General features: G+C 41.3%; 2 protein-coding genes across 8 annotated transcripts in view; one reads left to right on the forward strand and one right to left on the reverse strand.

Annotated features, from left to right (window-relative positions):
* Nucleotides 1–20,525, reverse strand: part of LOC306928531 (vascular endothelial zinc finger 1-like) — a 129,770-nt gene that overhangs the window by 10,944 nt on the left and 98,301 nt on the right. Inside the window, exon 1 of one of the 2 annotated variants that reach the window (XM_079508735.1) lies at nt 2,192–2,271. The exons of the other annotated variant lie outside the window; for it this stretch is intronic. Within the exon in view, the coding sequence (XP_079364861.1) occupies nt 2,192–2,224 (33 nt within the window). The 5' untranslated portion in view covers nt 2,225–2,271. Of the gene's footprint in view, nt 1–2,191; nt 2,272–20,525 lie in introns of those variants that run through there. 2 annotated transcript variants of the gene reach the window in all.
* The window catches only part of LOC306928527 (unconventional myosin-XVIIIa-like), an 82,655-nt gene continuing 81,795 nt past the window's right edge, over nt 19,666–20,525 (forward strand). For all 6 annotated transcript variants that reach the window (XM_079508730.1, XM_079508731.1, XM_079508726.1 and 3 more), the window contains exon 1: nt 19,666–19,793. The gene's annotated coding sequence lies outside the window, so the exon portion shown is untranslated. The remainder of the gene's footprint in view (nt 19,794–20,525) is intronic.

Here is a 20,525-nt window from a genome sequence, read left to right on the forward strand (position 1 = left end):
ACATTTAGAGATAGCACTACTACTTTAAATAAATAAAAAGGTTTTCCTATTGTTAGACAGTTGAACTCATCTCTGAATTTAAGGTTGTAAACTGTCATTTGATATGTTGTTTGTCACTCTGGAGCCATGAATCAGACGCAAAGCATTCCATTGGATTTCAAACTGTCTTGGTTACAGAGACTAAGCCAACTATGGCAAATGGGTAAGACACAATGCCTCCCACAATATAGTGTAAGTAAGTAGGTATGCAACTGATCAGCTTGTGTGTACGTACAGTCCTTTAGGCCGCATAATTGAAGGCCTTCCCTAATGTACCCCAGATTCCCCACACGAATCATGAACACTGACAATCTTGTGTCTGTAAAGAATTCAAATGTGAATACTTAATTTATTTCATATCAACTAACAGGATCTTATATTATGATATATTGTAAATGTATTCATCAAATTGTTTCACATACATACATTACATGCATACAGTAACATATACATAACAATGTAATAACTAAATATTGAAATTTGTATAGTTACTTAATAATATAAACATTCAAAGTCAACATTAAAAGCATAATTCTCATGGTTGGTCAACATCTGAGATCTCCCAATGTATTACTATCAACAATAAATGAATCTCTATGCATGGATGAACAACAACAAAGTTATACCTATTGTTGCAAACTATTGGGACGGATACATCCTTTCAATTGGAAATTACATTTCCGCCAATTTCTGGGGACAAGGGTAAATGTAGTAGTTTGTACTTCTTGACCAAGCAAAATCAGCGCTCATCCCATGGGAACAGTTCCACAATGAGGACAACATCAAAGATGATTCTGTTATCAGCCGTTGTTCACTACTACTACAACTATTACTACAACAGTACTACTACCGACGACCATGGCAAACAAATGTCAGTCTTTAATTTTAAATCGTGATAGAACCATGGGGATAGAACAAGCATTTCATCTCAACGTTCACGTTGCCAACAAGGCAAACGTTTTTAAGCAATTAAAATGTGCATATTGCAAAGTACTTTTTTTGTATTCTGGTCAAATCTGCGCTTTAGTTGATTGGGTTATAGCAAACATTATGTGCATAGTTTGAATTCCTTTCCACCATGGTCACCACCAACAGAACAAAGTTGAAAGCAATCAGTTAGCATGCAACACGGCCATTCAGTGAGGCTAGCTTGTAGCGAAAATAGCAGAGAAGCAGACCCACAAGTTCACATCGCATCGCGTGATCGACGAGCTGCGAGCTGGTAGATCTGCAATTTTCGGCGCGCGACGCAGTCATACGACGAAGTATGCAGCAGGCTTTTTAGCCGCTAGCTGGCTAACGGCTTCGTTAGCAAACTTAATGTCGCTAGCCCCGGCCGTCAGAGGAACAACGCAAAGTTCATTGCGGACTTTGTGTGGAATGAGGTTTAGTTATCAAGTACCAGCCCCGCCATATACGGAGCCACACACACTGGCTATTAAAATGTTTCAAAGTATAACTGTCTGGTTGTGAGTGTTGCTAGGGTTAGCCCACTACATCCATTATATCACACGCAGAATGATCAAGCATTCAGTCAAAGAGAAAAACACACTGCTGCTGATGGCTCGCGCTCATAACGGCTCCACTACTTTATTATACTCGAACATGACACGAGCGCCTCCGCGTCGGTCGAGCGACAAGAAACGACGCTATTTTCAACTGGAAAAAGTGTCGACCTGAGGCGCGTAGTTACTTTTTTCAGTTGAAAATGCGTCATTTTTTTGTCGAGGGGTTCGTACGACAAAGTCGCTCTAAATTAAGCGTAACATTTAACGGTGCGGCGTCTGTTCAGATCCCGCATTATTTTTTTTACAGCCTTTGATTTGATCCATCAAAAAAAACTTTGAAAACGCGCAGCCCCGACTACTTATCCAATAAACAAAACGATTACAAAAATGCCTTTATCATTCTAAAACATGGCATGAATCCGTTTTAAGAAGGAGAGAGGTGAATTGATTTTTTCTAGCGTGCATGCAGCCCAAGCCTCACAGCTGGAAGCCTGGATTCATATACCATTGTTTTGCTTGGCTAGACGATCCTAACGTTACACATTAAAAGGACAAACAGCCTGGCCCGGAATTCAGCGCGTTCGATTTGTTGGTTTGTTGTACGAACGGTCGCACGTTGAACCGAGAAACAGCAGGCAACTTACTTGAAACAGAAACGTACTCCAGCTCGGTTCCATTTCCAAAAAAAATCTGCAGGAAACCTCCAAGCGCCTACAACAAAGCAACCAAACATGGCAGCTACAACAACTTCCTGTCAGCCTGCAGGACGGAACCATTCTCATACTACCAGGGGGGGTGGGACCCACAAAAAAACAACAATCTTAAGGCACGGCAACAATGCCATAATTACCTAAACAGCTCAGTAAAAACTTCGGTGTGTGATATTACGAATGAAAAATCAAATGTGCTTATTTGATACAGAGAACTGTGGTATTTGCTAACAATTATGGTCCATGTCGTTTGATAAACACCCTATAGATGGTATTTTCGTTCAGCACGGGGCATTCAGTACCGCTGATCATCACGACTGTTAATGCAAGAACGCCTCATTCATTCATCCATTCATTGAAACAAAAATCACTTAATGTAAATATATATGTAGTAATGCAGCCTATTATAAATATTTCACGCTAACATTTCAAAATTATTTTAGTTGTACGTGAGATATAGCCACTGGCATTTACGATGGATTGTTTCATTCCCCTCCATGATTATGTGAAATTCAGACATCTAAATCAGAAACACCTTTATTGCCAACATATGTGTGTGCAGTCGCAGTGCACAGAAGAGAAACTGAACAGCTAGGCTACATATTAAACTATAACGTAATTGTGACAGTAGCCTATGTGCAACAGCGGGCGCTGTACAAAATAAAGTAGGCTACATCCACAGGAGGTTTAAAAACATTGTGCATTATGGTTTTGATAACATTATTGATGAACATTATTCATTATTAATCATTGCATTGAGTAACAGTTCAGTTACAGTACAAATCTTTACTGTACATTCGTTGCTAGAGTTGATTGTCTTGTTTATTGTATATTCTTTAAATGTCTTAATGCATTGAAACAATTAAGCCCACCTAGGGCTTTTGTGTCATTGTGTGGTCATCATACTTCTGTACTTGAAAACCGTTAATAAAGTATTCGATTAACCAATCAACCAATTACACAGGGGTGTGCAGCTCCCCCCTGAACTTGTAGGCTGAGAGAAAACTCAGAGAATACAGAATAATTGGAAGTGATGACAAAACACAAAGAAATGAGCAGCCAAAACTGGAACTGCGCGCGCGTGTGTGTTGTTTATATACTAGTCCAATGTAGCTCTAACTCTAATGCCTTCATTAGAGCTATTACTCTTCTCTCCTGCGACCTGCGCTCGTATGAAATGCAGACCTGTAGCCTCTCACCTGTAGCGAAAATATAAAGAACGTTTTTGCTACTCATCAATGCAACGGCGGCTTGTGTTAATAGCCTACTTGCACTCTGAGCCCTCAGCCCCCCACCACACAAAATGCACTTTTTGGCCAGAAAGGGATTTTTTCTTTCACCTGAAGAAAAATACTTTTAGTTACTCCACTGCGCCCTCTACCGATATTGCCTTCCTAAAAAAAACCCAAAGGGGGCTCAGAGTGTGTCCAGTACTCCAGTCTGACCACCACAATCACAGTCCACTAAGGAAAGTATGCTTTGCTACAGGTTATTGTCTGCATGCATTTCATATGAGCGCAGGAAGAGAAGAGTAACATATAGCTCAGCCTCTAATGAAGGCATTAGAGCCATGGACCAGAGCTATAGGCTACTAAAATTCAAACATGTAATAGCATACTTTCCAGATTAAAGGGATTTTATGAACATGGGATCAATTGTTCATAACCAATACTAGGAAAACATAAACCTTCTGAACTTTAACTTATTATTGCTTGCAATAGCCGGGCAACTCGTTTGGTATTCCATAATTCCAACAAAGTCTACCAAAGATGGGGCATGTGAGAGTGGGCGCATTTAATTTAATAGGTTACAACATGTGATGGTGGATTGTGGACCAACAATACAAAAAGAAAGAAAGAAAGAAAGAAAGAAAGAAAGAAAGAAAGAAAGAAAGAAAGAAAGAAAGAAAGAAAGAAAGTTTGTGCTTTCCCATCTTCTATTGCAAATAGAGACCAGGAGAGGTCACTGCTGGTTAGTTCATTCATACAGACTGGTTCACACTCGCACTAACATTACCCTGCACACACAGTGCACACCCGGCTGTCAACTCCAAGAAAAATGCGAGAAACCTCCCGATTTCATCCTACACTACCTACTATCTCATTGCTGTCATCAAAGTCCATCTACCGCCTGGAGGGTACGTGTTTATAGCAATGTTGATACGTTATATGAGGCGCGGGTTTATAATGCATTGTATTTGCCATTATTACTGAAAGTGTTTCCCTAAATCCTCTGGTACTGTAAAGAATGAGGGCAAAGCAGATTAAAGGGAAGCGCGTTACGACCGGACGAGTCACAACAACCTTGTAATCGAGTAAGATAAAGCCAGAAAACATGAACAAGAATAATTTCTTATTGGGTGTGTTAAAGTTTTCATTGTAGTAGTAACAAGTGGCTGCAGGTCGATATTGTAGGCGAGTACTAGGCTGATCTAGTTAAATGTCATGATACCTATTAAGTCGGCCCATATGGCTAAAAGTAGGCTATACATTTATTTTTGATGGGAATGGGACGTAGGAGTCGGCTATGTATAGCTGTCCAAGTTTCAGCTTTCGCAGGGAATCCATTCACAGGGTTGGAGAACTGTTTAGCGCTTGCTGGGACCATTTTTGATTAACTGGCCAAACGTAAAAAAGTGCGCGAGATTGATCACGAATGGTCAAGCAGGCAAATCTCTTAAATTTGACCATTACGGCCATGGGCAGGGCAGGCTGACATTATGCGATCCTGATCATGATCCGATCTTGAGCTATTTTGTCTCATCTGTTTAAGGAAATAGGTAGCTGATATATTGCACTTTTACCTTAGCGCTAGGTATACTCTTGGTTGCTTGTTTTTGCAGAAAATGCACTAAAGACTTCTGGTGATTAGTAGTTTTTGTTCCCTACCTATGTTGAATACACTTATTGTAAGTCGCTTTGGATAAAAGCGTCTGCTAAATGACTGTAATGTAATGTAATAATGACATATGACGACTCTGACAGTTCCGAGTCGAGTTTCGACATATAGGAGTTGGACCACAAGCCACAAATCGATCATGTCAGTATCTTACCATCTATTAGGCTAATTTAAAAAATAATATACAGTAGCTATAGGCAGCTTCTGCTCCTCCTAAATGTGCTTTTATTTTTCCCTCTTAGTCATATACTATTAAACATGTATAAGATGCATTATTGGATCTCATTAACACATTGATTGATTGATTGATTGATTGATTTATTGATTGATTGATTCATTGATTGATTGGGGCGGCAGTGGCTCATGGGTAGAGTGGCCGGATGGTAACCGCAAGGTTGCCAGTTCGAACCCGGGCTCCCCCAGAGTTAGTGTCGAAGTGTCCTTGAGCAAGACACTGAACCCCTAATTGCTCCTGATGTGCTGGTTTCCGCCGCCATCGGTGTATGAATGTGTGTGAATGGGTGAATTGATGTACAATCTATGTAAAGCGACTTGGATAAAGGCGCTATATAAATGCACCATTTACCATTTATTGTCATTCACATTAGAGGACTGTGTCAGCTATATTAATTACTGACTACTGTTTTACACCCTTCTAGATGCGTTCATGATTTGGTTGGAGTGCTACATTTGATGTCACTGAATGGAACTGTGGCAGAATAGCTTGCATTACCCTGCTCTTTCTCCAGTACACTCTGGCATTGGCAGAGAAAGTCAAGCATGTTTCACTTGATCAAGAAGGACAAGGAGAAGGAGAAGGAGAGGGAGAAGGATTTGGGCAAAAAGGAGAAAAAGGACAGAAAGGACAAAAAGGAGCGAATGTCCCAGGCGGAGTTGAGTAGTCTGGAGGAGATGAGCATCAGGAGAGGCTTCTTTAACCTCCACCGTGGGAGCTCCAAGAGGGACTCTAAGACCAGGCTTGAGATCTCCAGCCCTATCCCGATCAAAGTGGCTACCAACACAGAGCTCAACCTGACAGACATAGTGGCTACCAACACAGAGCTCAACCTGACAGACATAGAAAGAGAGCGCTATGACAACGGCAGCACCCAAAGGCAGAATGTGGGACAAATGCCTGCAGCCAGTCCCAGCGATGATGATGATACGATGGTAGATGGACTGGCTCCTCATCGTAGCTCTGTAAAGGAGCGGGCAGCCAAGTTTGGTGAACTGGCAAAGACAAATCCTCAGTTGGGCCAGGCGCACCTCTCCTTTCCCCAGCAGAGCAAAGAGGACCACCCAACTCCACCACCTCAGATAGAAACCAGGGTGCCACAGCAGCATAGACAAATCCTGTCTAGGTCCCAGGGCTTCAAGAAGAAGAAACGGGTTCACATCCCAGAGGTGGTGGAGAAAACCTTCCCTGGTGTGGACCTACAGCTGCCTGTGTTGGTGGCTCCGCCACTGCCCGAGCCACGGGAATTGGAGCTGCAACGACGCAGCACTGGGGACTTTGGCTTCTCCCTGCGGAGAACCACCATGTTGGATAGGAGGCCTGATGGAGGGGTGTGCCGACGTATGGTGCACTTCGCAGAGCCAGGTGCTGGCACCAAGGACCGGGCCCTGGGCTTGGTGCCCGGAGACAGGCTGGTGGAGATTAACGGGGTCAATGTGGAAAACAAGAGCAGAGATGAGATCGTGGAGGCCATCCGTCAGTCCGGAGAGTCAGTCCGTCTCAAGGTGCAGTCCATTTCGGAGCTGAGTGAGCTGAGTTGCTGCTGGTTGAAAACCAGCGAAGGGCCAAGCAAGGAGGTGTTTGATGTGAGTGTTACATACATTGTGATTATTTGTGGATTCATTCATTGGTGGTTCAGTGGTTCCTATCACAGATGCACAGAAGCACTATGCACTATGCACTTTTTTGTATCATTATGTTCCATACTGCACCAAAACAGAATGTTCTCGCTGACTAATACAAGAATGCTCGCCCCAAAACACGCTCGCCCCGGTTTAAATCTGGCGACTTCGGAACAGTCGCTATACCAGGTATTCCAAAACCTAAACCAGGCATTCCTCAGTGAAACTATGTCTAAACCTAACCTTATTCCTAAACACAACCTTAGTTAAAACAAATACAAGAACTGCTGGGGGCGAGGCGGCGAGCGAGTGTATTTTGGGACGAGCGTTCCGGTTATCCAGGCTGACCACTGCACATGGAGTGTTCCGGTTATCCAGGCTGACCACTGCACATGGAGTGGGTGCCTGAGTGCAGCATGTTTTAGGTCACCCACAACACTTCACAGGTTAAGTGTTCATTTGTTTGAATTAACAGATTCATCTGTTGGAGTGTTAAACTAAACTAAACACCCATCTGTTCAAGCAAATGTTACCTGCATGAGCAACTGAGTTTGCATGAGTAACCAACATTTTGAACAGCCTCAGAGTGTATGATGGAGATTATGGCCCAAGACACACTACCCTACGTGTTACTTTACAAAAACAATATTTTCAGCTGAAAAGTATGCTATGTGACTCAATACGATATTGTTGTTGAGCGACACTTTTTGCTTCGTGCTTCGTGCAAAACATAAATCTGGCTTTACAGTGTCCCAGAAAGCACCAATCTTGATCATTATAGAAAAAGACAGGTCATTTGAAAAAATGAAAACGCAAGTGTGAGAATGACCTAGAAACAGCAGCACTATTTATAGGAGGTTATAAAAAAATCTGGATTCTGGATCTCAGGAGTAAACTTTAGAAAAATGCTATGATGCTATGATGAGTGTCCTGCTTGATTCTTGTTTACTCTATGGTCTAGTCATGAGAAATTGATATTAAAAGTTAATTGAATCTGTAATTTGTTACATGATCCCTTGGACTTTTGTAAGGTGCTGTACACTATCCAGTACGCCTCATAGTTGAACAATCATGCACATGTCTATTTCTGATTAATTATAGTCATGCCTACAATGTGTTGGCTGAACAAAGAGGCCTGTTCTTAAAAGAAATCCTGCCATTCAGGTTTATTTTCAGTCTCACTATCTCTTCTCTCTCTCTCTCTCTCTCTCTCTCTCTCTCTCTCTCTCTCTCTCTCTCTCTCTCTCTCTCTCTCTCTCTCTCTCTCTCTCTCTCTCTCTCTCTCTCTCTCTCTCTCTCTCTCGCCATATAGCAAAATTAGATTTATTGTGAAATCATAATATTTGGCACAATTGCATGTGACCTAAGCTATTATTATTATTTGCTCACCTGCCAAAAGTTTGTAGTATGTATTTCATGTCTTATTATAATGGGAAAGGTAATGCCTGTCAAACTTGAGCATTTGTAGTTTAGAATTGTCTAAACTCCAATCATCCTAAATATTGGAGCAGTCCCATAGAGTAGACCTTCATGGTTCAAATCCTGTCAATGATTTTTTTTGGAACCTTTCCAACTCTTGATTGACTGCAGAGTTTATGTACATCAGAAACGTTTGAGCACTTCACACATGTTCAAAAACTTGCTCATAAGATAGCACAATTCCGTCTACTCACCGTTATTTGTCTCATTAGAGGGCTATGGACAAGTCAGAAACCAGCCTAAAGACATCACCAGGCGTCTTTATCATCATCATCAGACATTCTAAGCTAATAGAAAAACTACCTTGTATTCCTGGAAAGTTAGCATGCTGAAAAAATAGAAGTCATTTTTCTACATCAATTAAAATAAAAGTTAGAAATGACCAAACTTGTCTAGCGATAATGTCATCGGCAGGCGGCTTTCATAACGGTCAACAACAGCCTTCCTCTGAGACACAGAGCATTAGTAGTTAGGACCAATTATATGAACATAGGTTGAAAATGGGTGAAGTGGTCCTTAAGAAATACGCTATTAATTAAATGTTCTTTTGTAGCATCACAAACAAGCAGCATTTACATGGATTCTTGAATTCATTCTGCACCAAATTAGATTATATAACTATTCTGGGCCAAGAACCAGCAGCCGAGTAAATCAAAGCATTTGTTAATTGGTTGTTTGCTACCGTCCATTCTCCATGAAGCTCAGATCAGCAAGGTTACTTCTGAACCAAGGCCTCTCATTGAAGCCTAGCCATGTTATAACATGCAATAATATGCAATTGTGTTTCAATAGGATTAGGATCCCCTATATCCACCCCTTGTCTATCAAAACAACACATTCCTACAGAGTCAGACTACAGCAGCCAAAGTAAGACAATTTATCTTGTCGCGGAGAGCTACTACATTTAAATGTATTTAGTAGTTAAATTGGTTGCTTTTTTCATTGTAACAGTCATTAAGCCAAAGTGCAGTTGGGGGGGGGGGGGGGGGGGGGTCATCTTGTGTTGTCAACTTGTCATAAAGCATGAGTATGGGATAGAGTGTGTAGATTTTAGAGAGAGGGGGAGGGGAGCCAGAAGTTTGGATGGATTTTAATTACATGCTTTACAAAGAAGGGAGAATCTGCAACATGGATGGCCAGCATCATGCTCACTTCACATAATGGTCATTAAAGTTATGTCTCAATGAAAATGTCATACAGCCTGTTGGACTGTGCCCTCACTATAATAAGAGGCTGAATCATATTTTCATATGCAAGGTCTGAAGTATAGCACTGTAGATCATAGTTCAGCTGCCATCTACTTAGTTTAGGTACGTTCTTGGCTGTTGGCTGACAGGAAGCCTGTAGTGTACAGAGAAATAACTTCAATATGTTATGTTATCATCAACAGGGGCTATAGGAGATGACTGGTTATGGTAGCAGTGGCTCACAAGGACAGCTAATGTCAAAGGTTTCATGTAATAGCTCTGTTAGTTATAGCTTATTCCATTGCATTTGCTATCTGTCTAATGCTCACACAAGGGTTTGTTACTGGAAATTAGCAAATGGTTTAATCTCAAGCTGCCCATTTAAATTATATCATTCCCATTTCCAGTATGGTGTAATGGTGATGGTGATGCTAGTACAGAGCATTAACACAGACCTATATTAGAAAGGGGCGGTTCCTCTAAGTCTAAGGATAATTATAAAGCTGTTTGGTTCAAGTTAGAAGCCAGTCTTAAGAGGCCATTTCTCTCTTTTCCTATTTTCAAAGTGAACATAAAGTACAAGTACAAGAATAGTAGCTATACAATGTCCTGGGGCTACAAAAGTTACCAGTAGCTGTGCATCCTATTGAGAAACCTGTTATCAGCTTTGTCTCTTTGGTGGATTTAGATGGTATTGATTGATTGATTGATTGAAAAATGTATTAACAGTTTGCAGAATTACAGTACATTTCAAGCACAAACTCAATACAAAGGCTGTTAACTGTGAGTGGACGACCCAATTAAGCATTACACTTGTTTCCAATAGGGTCCACAATGTTCAATTCATCAAAAACATTTAGAGACGTACAAATAGACACTTCTATATAGACAAAGGACAGAACAGGAATTCATCATCAAGGTAAACCTTTTACTGTTATCCAGCTAGCCTTACACGAGACGTGATGTTTTAGAATTGTCAAATTACATTATGTTGTGCTACTTACAGTACAGAAACTTAAATACTTTTATATTATATCACTGAACTCTCCCTACTGAAAAAGTCAGTTCCTGGTTTCCTCTTTCCGTTTGCTTCTCTTTTAATGGTACCTATTCAGATGAGTGAATTGCCATTTTGATTGATTGAATACTTTATTGACAGTTTGCATGGACAACACAGGAAAGTACAGTACAATACAAGGTCTGCTAAAGGGATGAATCCAAGAAAGCCTATTGGTTTGTTTCCATTAGGGTCCTTTTGTACTCAGTTCATCGAAAACATTAATTATTCACTCGGCCTACAGCACTACATTACTGTATTGTATGTGTACGACTGTACGTGTCATGCATGTGTGCACGCTCGTGTGCGTGCATGCATGCATGAGTGTGTGTGTGTGTGTGTGTGTGTGTGTGTGTGTGTGTGTGTGTGTGTGTGTGTGTGTGTGTGTGTGTGTGTGTGTGTGTGTGTGTGTGTGTGTGTGTGTGTGTGTGTGTTTCGGGCAAAATGCCTGTGGTGTGGTTAGCTATATGTGAAAATGCGTGACCTGATATGTTTTGGAGTTGATTACATTTTATTAGATGAATTGTTGACCTGTTTGTTGAAGGAACTGTGTGTGCAGTAGTGTGCTAAACATTTTTCCCTGTGTATGCCGACTCTGGACTGGAGTTGAGTTTTAAGAGCATTTTAAGAGCGTTGTACTCGTATACAATAGTGTATATGTACTGAAAATAGTAGATCTATACTGTAAGCTTTCAAGGCGTTAAAGACTATATCCACAGCACATTGTAAACCATACAGTACAGGAGACACCACACACCCGTGTCTGTATTTTAACCCACTTGTCCTTCACCGCATTGCAACGACCTGCTTTCTGTAAGAACTTCTGTGAATCACAGGGCTTTTCGCCTGTGCTTTGTGAATTCTGGGTCATCTTCACTTTCCTGTATTTCAAAATTCTAACTAGAATACTGTGGTCCCATAATTTATTGGTTGTGGCTTCTTAACTGTTTCCAAATTCTACAAGCTCCAAACCAGGGAGTTGGAGGTCAGGTCACTCAATCAAACTGGCTAACCGCCCTCCCAGGACTTTGTCCTGTCCTGTACACTAAACACTGTACACTAAACACATACCTAACCATAACTATCTCTACCCTGTCCCTATTGCCTAAACACTACTATCATTTTAATATAGTTACACCTGCACCTACGGACCGGTAGGTCAACTTGGCTCTGCATGACTGTGCAGTGCATTGTGGGTATGCTACTTAACGGTCAAATCTATTTCAAATTTGTATGTCTAGCTAAGAAATTCTCCTCAATCTATATACAATATACATTTATTTTATTTCATAGGAAAAAAAATGGGGTTTTCATCTAAATGTTTTTTGTACTCTATGGGTCCTTCCTTATCTAAATTGAATTAATGAAAGTAGAGTTACTATCTATGACAAAGAAACAGTTCAGGTCATGCTCTAGTACAGTAAGTGGGTCAGAACCATTGTGTTTAGGGTATACACAATCCTTAATCTTTGGTCAGTGCATACAAACAACGCACAAGCTGTGTCCTATTCGCACACTCTGGGGATTAACCAAGTGTGCTAGATAGGCCAGACACACCCTATGTTTAGACTGCCCATGTTGACCTGTAGAATGGTAAAGCTCTGCTTTAACATGAGGATGATAGCATGTTCTACACAGCCTTATGTTATTTGAATGTGAAATAGTCAGATCATCAAAGTAGTATTGGCCTCAAATATAAATACAGATCAACACTGTGATTATATAGCACCATTTCTTTTTTGATTTTTCTTTCTTTTCTTTTCTTTTTTTTTTACAGTGTGGTTCTGCAGTAGTCTAGCCGTCTTTAAGATGGTCGGCCTGTGTGTCAGTCAAGGTTGGCCAGGCAGTCAGGGAAGCTGGTACCCACAGCCCTCGCAAACACTAAGATTCGGTGCGCCCTATGCAGACCCATGAACAAACTTTTTTTTTTCTCATAATTTTATCCCACGATTTTGCAACCCATTTCTTCACCCAGTGTCAATTATCTAATGTAATCCTGGGTGCTACACTTCCTCTGCCAACCTGGGGGGCAGTGGACTGACCTCATGCTTCCTTCTATGCATGAAAGCTGCTTCTTTTCACCTGACAGGGGGGAGTTTCCCCGGCCGGGCGTAGTGTGTGGAAGGAACACGTTATTACTGTATGTGCAAATTCAAAACAGGTGGTACGCAGGGCTGTTGAGTGATTAATCAACGAGCGCGTCCAAACTCCAATACTTAGGAAGAAAAGAAATCTTGACATAAAGTAGCTCATAACATGTCTACCGTGGACTTTTATGAAGCAAACACTTTGCAGATAGAAAGAGCATCATTCAAGCTTTTCGTACAGCTGCAATTTTAGTGAGTTTGACATAATTTAATACAATTAGATAGGACTTTGTCTGTTTAGATGTATGGGCAGTCATTGGCAAATTGCGGCTAGTTTCCACCCTGCCATTAACTTGTGGAAAGATGACCGCCGTGTGCATATGGTCTATTGAGTATTCAAACATGAGTATTCTGAACATTTTGAGCATCTCAGGAAATCTGTCGCACAAACAGTTTAGAAGATAGAGCCATGTTTGAAGTAGCTGTCTGATGTGGTCATTTCCGGGTATTTCGCCCCGGATAGAGAATCTTTCACAGTTCCCACGTTGTTCGCAGCGGTCATATTAGCCAAGAACAGTTGAGATATTCTCCGCTAAAGCGCATACATATCTTAGCCAGGTCCTAGAGTAGTAGTTTAGAGACCAGGATTACTGCATGTTTTTTGTGAGGGTGCCTACCCTGGGGGACACGGGGAGAGCATGCAGATTCCACACTGGGGCCCCCTGCTTCGGGGGCCCGCCCACGGCGTCCCCAGCGGGAATCGAGCCCACGACCTTCTAGCTGTGAGGCGACAGCACTACCAACTGTGCCACCGTGCCCCCCCAAGAACAAACTGATACAGACATTAGTGTTTTTTCTGTTCTCGGAAACCGTTAGTCCGATCACTGCACACCGGCTGTTCGGTCAGGACAGACAGACATAGCGATTTCATGAATTAATAATACTTAATGGAAGTCAAGACAGTGCTCACATTTGGAGTCATGCATATGTCATAAATTTCCTGACTTTTTTTGCCTTAAACATGCACCTGGATGCTATCATTATGTAGCATATTTCTGACAGCAGTGTCATGTATTAAATTAACCTTCCACTTAGAGAGTTATAAGATAATAGCCTAAAAGTTAAGATAAAAGAGTATAGTTTTCCTTTTCCTCCTGGGGCTACCTGCCTTACCATAACTGAATCAGTTGAATAGCTAGCTCCAGGCGCGGCTCCCTCTTTAACATGTGTTTTGTCAAACTGGTTCTGTCACAATACATTTCAGTGAATTACATAATCACAAGCCTCACCGCAAAGACAACAGTCACACCTGCTGCGTAGTAATTTGTATGGGTTCATTCTGTTATTATTTTGATTGGGTTCATCATATGGGTTCATTCGATTATAATGTTTCCTGATAAGACAAAAACAGTAGATTGAAAGTGTTTTATTCAGCCAGTCAATCCACGTATGATAAAACCCACAAATGTTTTGCTCTGAAGTATCCTAGCCTGTTCGTGAAGTATGGTTGTTATTAGTTCTGGCTGGGTGTGACTGTGACAACTCAAAGGTGTCTCAGGCCATACCTATGTCATTTGTCACGTTTGCACAATGCCCATACAGTACTGTAGTGTACTTTGAAATGTTAGAAATGTAGATTCATATTTAAGGGCACCAGACATGGGGAAGCTAATTCTTGCCGTATCAGGACTAACCTGAAAAACACTATCCAATCCAATTTATAGAGCACATTTAAAACAACAAAGTTGACCAAAGTGCTGTACAATTAGGCAAAGCAGTAATAAAACATAATACAATACAGTAATAAAAACATATACAATAAAATCAAACACTCAGGAGTACACATTATTCACGGTTTAAAAGCCAGGGAATAGAAATGAGTTTTAAGATGTGTTTTAAAAACAGGTAGTGTTGGAGCCAGCCTGACACGGCTAGGAAGCTGGTTCCACAGTTTAGGAGCCATGACTGAAAAGGCTCTGTGCCCTCTTCTCTCACACCTTGCCTTGGGGATGACAAGGAGCATTTCATTGGCTGACCTCAGTGATCGAGATGGAACATAGGGTTTTAGGAGATCTGAAACAAAAACTGGCGCTGATCCATTTAAAGATTTAAAAACAAACAATAAAATCTTAAAATGGATTCTAAAACGTACTGGGAGCCAGTGGAGTGCAGCTAAAACGGGAGTGATATGTTCATATTTCCGGGTTGCTGTTAAAAGTCGTGCGGCAGCATTCTGAACAAGTTGAAGGCGGGAGAGGGAGGCTTGGGTGATGCCGGCGTAGAGGGCATTACAATAATCAAGGCGAGTTGTAATAAAAGCGTGTATCACTCGCTCTAGGTCCTTAAAAGATAAAACTGATTTGATTTGTGATAAACGCCTCAAATGATAAAAACTAGATCTAACCACAGCATTTATTTGTGTATCAAGTTTAAAAGCATTATCCATTTGAACTCCTAAATTGGAGTCCATGGGAACCACAAAGGGTTGAAGTGGGCCCAGGTCTAAGGGAGGAGCGTTAATGACACTTGGTCCGAACATTATTACCTCAGTACTACCGCTAGTACCATTGGGCTTTGTTTTTAAATGTGTACAATACAAAATAACATAAGGTCAGGCATGATGAATTTAATAAGTTTTAGGGGGGCTGAAAATCCCAGGTTTATGGCTCCATCTTGTGGTGCACTGATCACAGTGAAAGTTGTAGCACTGATTTTCACCCTTAGCCCTTAGAAGATGAAAGACGCCAATTGGCGTCTTCATCAGAATTCCGTAAATGATCAATGACGCCAATTGGCGTCTTCACAGTTTTTGATGAATCTAAACATATTAATATGCTCCGAAGCGCTGTTTAAATTCCTGAGCTTATATTCCAACTACATTACCCAGAAAACCCGTGTCACGTGACACACGTGTACGTGTTGCCATTGGAAGCTGGTCCCACCCCCTGTAAACAGTGGGGGCAGAGGGAGTCTTCATAGTTTTCATTGTTTTGCCTGTTTGCCGTCTCGCCCGAGCGATTTTCTAGCAGAAAAAGTTGAAAGCAGTACTATTTATTTGAGCGAGTTTTGTGGTAGTAGTATTGATCCATACGCGTCCCAGTCGCCTTCTCCAGGCGGAGTAGCCCTGGTCCAGTGCTTACAGCGAGACTCGCTGCTCCCTCCCTCCTTTTTTCATTGTCTCCCCATCGTCGTCCGATGAGCTATACCGGGAAACCATTGAAGAAGACGATCAACCCGGAATGTTTTGAGGTAATCTTATTGTAGAAAATGCCCTTCTATAGTGATCAGAAATCATAAGATGATCGCTACAAATAGATGCTTGGATAATTACTACTACTAGTCAGATCATGACGCCAGAATGACTCACCACGATGGCCTGCTGGCTAATGGTGTTGGTCGGTGCATTGGTGCTGGCTAAGGGCTGGAGGGGGGGGTTGGTGTCGATCGGTGCAGTACAAATGTATCGTAGCAGGCATGCACGCATGGCAGTACAAGTATTTTATATTGTAGCGTGCCTTATAGGCGATCTGATCTTTAGAGTAATGTTCGCTCCTTTTATTTACTGTCTACAAAGACGGAGAACAAACATGCATCGTTTACTGAAGCAACGCGTGGTTATGATGACGTTGCTACAAGGATCGGAAGGGGGACGGGGAGTGAAGCTAACAGTAGCGTATTATATAAGATCTGTATGACGTTTCATTGACGTCTGAGCTTGCATGATAATTGCATTCATTGTATATTGTATACAATCATGATTGTACATTGTTTAGTGTGTCTCCGTGTGATGATGATGATGACGATGATGTCAGATAGCCTACGTCCCCGTCCCCCCCCAACTGGCTATTGGCCGGGCTGACTACAGCTAAATGTTTATTTTTATATATTTAGAACTGGCATCGGAGGAGGAGGATGATGATGATGATGATGATGATGAAGACGAAGAGTCAAGACTGCGATGGAGTTATCCGACACTGAACCGGATGCATTCATTCATTTCAGTTGTTGTTTTTTTTTTAAATTTAGCCTACACACACACACACCGTCAAGAACAACTGGAATGCAGTGGTTTGGGGACACTGGGGAGTTTGGGGACAACTGTTTTGTATGTAGGCCTATTTATTTTCTGTAATATTTATTATAATTGTATTATGTTAGTAGTCATAAAAAATAAAAGACAAGCTTTTACAATGAGTTAGACCTGTCATGGCTATTTTGTTCACTAGTCTGAGGTTTATGGTTTGACTAAGCGAGTTTCAACTGTGATTTACTCTGTAACGGTAGATGGTAAGAACCCAATTTTTTTGTTATAATACAGTATACATTCAAGTCTATATTTTGATACATATCATGGGCACAAAGTCATATCAAAACAATGTCCTTGGATGAGTTTTTTATCAAAACTGTTTCTTCACAACAGGTTTTTGAGATACATGCATGAATAGACACGGTACTGGTAAGACTATGTAAACATGGTATATATCAAAATGTGCGTTAGAATGTCTAATTTTACCCCAAAAAAGAATTGAGTTTATATGATGTTCCATTTCAGAGCTAGGGGGACTTTTAGCTGGATAGGTCAGATTGATCATGACTGACCATGCTATTTATAGATGGCAAAATATCTACAGTGGTACATGTGAGAAACTTTTTATTTTATTTTAATTGAACTAGACAACTCACCCTTTAAAATGAGATATTGCATGGCTATGTACGCCCAGCAGAAAAAAAGTTATTTAGAAAATAAAACTTCAACCGGTCATAACTTTTTTTGTTGTCCTAGAAACACTACCCAGTGTAAATGCAGGCTCTTTTAAATGGCTTCCAACACCACAACTAAACATTTTATCAACTCAGTTCATTTTTTTCCTGGAAGCAGACAAGCCAAGCTTTCTCTGAAGGTCTTTCGTTGTCACACATTCACAACAGAGAATTTTCAATAAATCATTCAAAAACGCCATTCTGCCATAGAGAAGTCTAAAAACTATATAGAAATCCATGAAACTCAAAGAGTTAGTGGTCACCATGAAACTACAATGATCAAACTTTAAAACGGTTTCCTCTTTGAAAGTGTTACATTTATTTAGCCATTCATCCCAAGTATTATAAAAAGCATAGATTTCATGCAAGTATGCTTGTAGTGACTGGGTGTGACAACACTTAAGGTGATTCTTAAAGGTGACATACCCTTAGATATTAGACATACCCTTAGATATTACAAAATATAGATGCCTCATTGGTCGCTGTAGTTCATTGGAGCGACCTGTCTCCTATGGCCATACCCAGAGCCATAGAGTATAGACAGAGTTACGCAAACTCCGTTCACTTCATGGGGCTAGTCCAATGGCGGCTCTTCTACATAGACTTCTATTGGTTTGTCCCTATTTGAAGGCTTCAAATAGGGACAACCAGAAGTTTACGGGATGCATTGGAGTCTATGGGCTCGCACGAGCACATGAACCATGTGACCGGGCTGTTTTCTGCCCCCTCAATATCGCAACTCTTCTATTAGAAGATGGATATGGGCATACCTCTATGCTAGCCTGATTATCAGACTGAAGCTTCCTGATGCAGTCCACTCAGAGAGTGGGCAGGGTCTATGGGCTGGCTGGATCCAGGCTATGCCATTTGTCACATTTTCTCATAGCATAATTATGTTTTGTATGCCAGAAATGCTCATTCATGTTTAAGTGCAGCAGAAAAGAAAAACAAATATGTTCTTGCCATATCAGGACTAGAACCTGACCACTATTAAGCTTCATTATGGATTAATACTATGTAGTATTAGTATATAGGCCAGCAGAATGTAAATCTAGTGCATTTCTTTGGGCTGACAATTAGGTTTATGGCTCCCTCTTGTGGTGTACTGATCACAGTGAACGTTGTAAGCAATATATATTTCCCCTGTCTATAACTTACAGCCAATGGTCTGTGTAGTGTGCACAATTTAATAATCACACAATCATTATGCATCGTTAGATTTAAAACACTTACTTTTGTATGTATTGCGACTCAATGGTGTCAATAGTGTGTGGCCTGCACAAAGAGATAGGGTGCGCAGTAAGAAAGAACATGCAGTCAGTTTACATTGTTAAGACGATGGGGGCATTCCTGCTTGTACAATACTCCCACATTCTTTGCTCCCACCTTTTAGTTTCTCTCTCAGTGATAGACAGTGGTGGAAAATAACTAATTACTTAAGTAATTTACTTAAGTACTGTACTTGAGTACAATTTTGAGGTATTTGTAGCCTACTTTACTCCACTACACCTCAGAGGCAAATGTTGTACTTTTACTCCACTGCAGTTATTTGAAAAGTTTAGTTACTAGTTACTTTGGAGATTTTGATTATTATTACGTAACATACGCTATACCCACTTCAGCCCTATATACATTTCGGCCATTTGAAAATAGCCGATCTACAAGCTCACAATGCGTGGCGATGCGACGCATTGTGAGCTTGTAGATCTACTATTTTCAAAAGTTCAAGTACAAGTACATTTTGAATTCTGGACTTTTACTTGTAACGGAGTAGTTCTATATTGCAGTATTGATACTTTTACTTAAGTAAAACAATTGAGTACTTTTCCCCCCCACTGGTGATAGATGTGCTGGGCACCCAGCAGGGGGCGGTAGTGTCAGGAAGAGAGGTAAGAGAGGTGTAATTGGTGTGGCACCACCAATCTATTCATAGCCCTCCATGTATCCCAGCAGCTGTCCCTCTTCTGCCCCTCCGGCCTGCATCCGGAATACTGCGTCTGCCAGGGTCCTATCAGATTACCCCCCACCCCACCCGGCCCACCCCTCAGACCTCAGCAACATATACACGGCTGACTGTGACGTTCGACCCGCATGGTTTCCCCCTGCCTACTCAACTCCGTAAGCTTTTCCCCAGAGCCCGGCCTGTCTCACCCCCGACTTGCAGTGGCAAGAGAAGGAACAGTGGAAAGCTGACCAGGTCTGGAGACAAGGTAACAACAAGCTATAGGCCCCTGGACTGTGTGGCTCGCAGTGTGCTTTCCCTATACCCGGGCGTACACGCTCTTCCATTAGGGCACTGCCTCAGAATGGCCTGCTTTGCTGCTGAAACTATTTATAGGAGTGGACTCTGATGAAAGCTAGGCCAGGGATGGTGAAACATGTTGCTGCTCCACTGACTTCAGTTCTGTCTCATCAATGAGTACAAAGGTCCATTTTGGACTTTGTTAGACTGGACCTAAAAATGTAAGAGTGTGTTTTACTAAGTCGATCTAGCAGCATGCGGCTTGATTAAATACTACTGTGTGTGATTCATCAAATGCACTGCTTGCTTATGTGGTTAATTGACTATTCATACTACTGACCGAGTGTTGATTCTTGCCAGTTTCAAAATCTTCCTTATTGCTTTTGTGCGATTACCATTTACTTATAAAGTTGTAAGACAGGTGAATGTAGTAGACATTCTGTCTTGTCATCATACACTAAATAACCTACTGAATAGCCTAGTATTCCTAAGAGGTCTTGTTTTGGCTCTAGAGCTCCCCAATTAGCACTGCAGACACTCTAAACAATACGAACGTACGTTCAGTATTGTTTAGAGTGTCTGTAATGCTAAATGCCTAAATTGTATTTAACTTGAGGCTCTACAGTCTACACTGTGAGCCTTTTAAGCCCTTTGAATCAAGTGTTCAATATCCAGGGTGTTCTGTTTGCCAAACATTTTC

The sequence above is a fragment of the Electrona antarctica genome (genome assembly GCF_951216825.1).
Source record: "Electrona antarctica genome assembly, chromosome: 8".
NCBI classification, from domain to species: Eukaryota; Metazoa; Chordata; class Actinopteri; order Myctophiformes; family Myctophidae; genus Electrona; species Electrona antarctica.